The 2,038-nt window shown below is 18.1% G+C and overlaps 1 protein-coding gene across 1 annotated transcript in view; it reads left to right on the plus strand.

The window, feature by feature from the left end:
- PGAL8A_00455700 (conserved Plasmodium protein, unknown function) overlaps positions 1 to 1,515 on the plus strand; it is a gene marked incomplete at both ends in the record, with an annotated part of 9,438 nt that extends 7,923 nt beyond the window's left edge. Inside the window, one exon of the mRNA XM_028673316.1 lies at positions 1 to 1,515. This exon is cut by the window's left edge and continues 7,923 nt beyond it. Coding sequence (XP_028529780.1) covers positions 1 to 1,515 — 1,515 coding nt within the window.
- Between the last annotated feature and the right edge of the window lie 523 nt (positions 1,516 to 2,038).

Genomic DNA, 2,038 nt, shown 5'->3' on the forward strand with positions numbered 1-2,038 from the left:
TTTAGTCAATTTAAAAAAAAAAAAAATAAAAAAAATAAAAAAGGTATCTCAGCAAGTTTCAAAAACATACTTAATATATTTCCAACTATAGGAGAAGACATAAAAACATGGAATGTAAGTAAGAGTGTTTCAGAAAAAAATAGTTTGAAAATTGAGAAAAAAAAAAAAAATAAACATGATGAAAATACTGATAGCAAAGATAAAAAAAGAAAAATTAATGAAATATATGGTGATAATAAAAATGTACTAAATAAAAAATTTGTAAATACGAATTACTCAATGAACAATAAGAAACATAACAAAAATTTACATAATATCATGAAAGATTCTTCTCTTACTGCACCAATTAAAATAACAACAAAAAAAAATAAAATAAGTAATGCCAAATCGAAAAATCAAGCAAACTATAACAAAAATAATTCTATAAAAGGACATGAAAATGAAAAAAAAGGAGATGAAAAATGTAATGAAGAAAAAAAATCTCAAAAGAATCAAATAAAAAAAACTAGTTCTATAAACACGGATGGTAAAGAAAATGAAGAGGATAAAAAAAAGAAAAAGAAGAGAAAGAAAAGTAAGGAAGAAAAAGAAGAAAAAAAAAATAAAAAAAAAAGTCATGAACATAACATTGTAATTAATTTAGCAGATAAAAGTATAAGAAAAACTACCAGTTTATCAGAAGGAAGCGCCAATTCAAATATATATAATAAAAACGTAGAAGAAAAGAAACGTAAAAAAATGAAAAAAGGAAACACATATAATAATATAAAAGAAATAATTGAAAAATTTAATGAAAATTTATTAATAATTATGAATGAAATTTCTGAAGTAGCACATTATAAACCATTTTTAAATGAAGTTAATGAAACATACGCACCGATGTATTATAGTGTTATTAAAAAACCAATGTATATAAATAAAATAATTTTTAGATGCAGAAAAAGAAAATATAATAATTTAAATTTATTTTTTGATGATGTTAACTTAATTGTTAATAATTGTAAACTTTATAATACACCTACCTCATTAAGTTCTTATCTTTGTGTTATTGTTGATAATATGTTTAAAGAAATTGTAAATAAGGTAAAAAATGATGACAATTTACAAAACTACAATAATATTTTAACAGAACACTTTTATAAGAATAAAAATTTTTACAATACATGGGAAAGTTTTAATATAGACAAAAATGACATTTCTAATTATTCATCTAATAGTTTTAAAAAATTAAACGACCTGGTTATTAGTAATGCAAAACAAGAAGGATTTTCAAATAATTCAGTGTTTTCTGTAGATATGCTTTCAGATGAAACAAATAAAAACTCTAATATATTAGATGTAGAAATGACTTCTAATATACTAAATTTTATGAATAGTAATAATTCTGTTAATATGAAAAGTTGCACATTAACAGATAAATTAAATGTAAGTAATATAAGTTATCATGATAATACAGAAGATAAAAATGATCAAGAAAATATAGAAAATAAAGATGATATTAAAAATGTACAGTAAAAGAAAATAAATTTCAATAGGATAAAAAAATAAAAAATGTAAAATTTTATTACATCTTTCTGATGTTATAAAAAAAAAAAAAAAAAAAAATGATAATAAAATAAATTAAAAAATATAAATAAAATAAAATAAAATAAAAAAACAAAAAATTTTAATTAGTAATTTAGAAAAGTTTTCTCAAGCATTTATCTCTATATAAATATATATATTTATATAAATATATATATTTTTTTTCTTTTCTTTTGAGTATATTTTACTGAACGTTGTATGAATACAATTTTTTTTTTTTTTTTTTTAAAGTACAGAAATTTTATTATTATTATAATGTTTTTATGTAAAATAACATTTATTTTTAAATGTATCATATAAATATACTCAGTTATTGTTTTGTTTTTATTTTATTGTTTTTACGTAATTAATATATATATATATGTTTTTTAGAAGTATATTTTTATTGTTTTATCTGATTAAATTTTAACTTGTATTATCTTTTTTTTTCTTTTTTTTTTTTTTTTTTTTGTAT

Source organism: Plasmodium gallinaceum (assembly GCF_900005855.1).
Source record: "Plasmodium gallinaceum strain 8A genome assembly, contig: PGAL8A_v1_130, whole genome shotgun sequence".
NCBI classification, from domain to species: Eukaryota; Apicomplexa; class Aconoidasida; order Haemosporida; family Plasmodiidae; genus Plasmodium; species Plasmodium gallinaceum.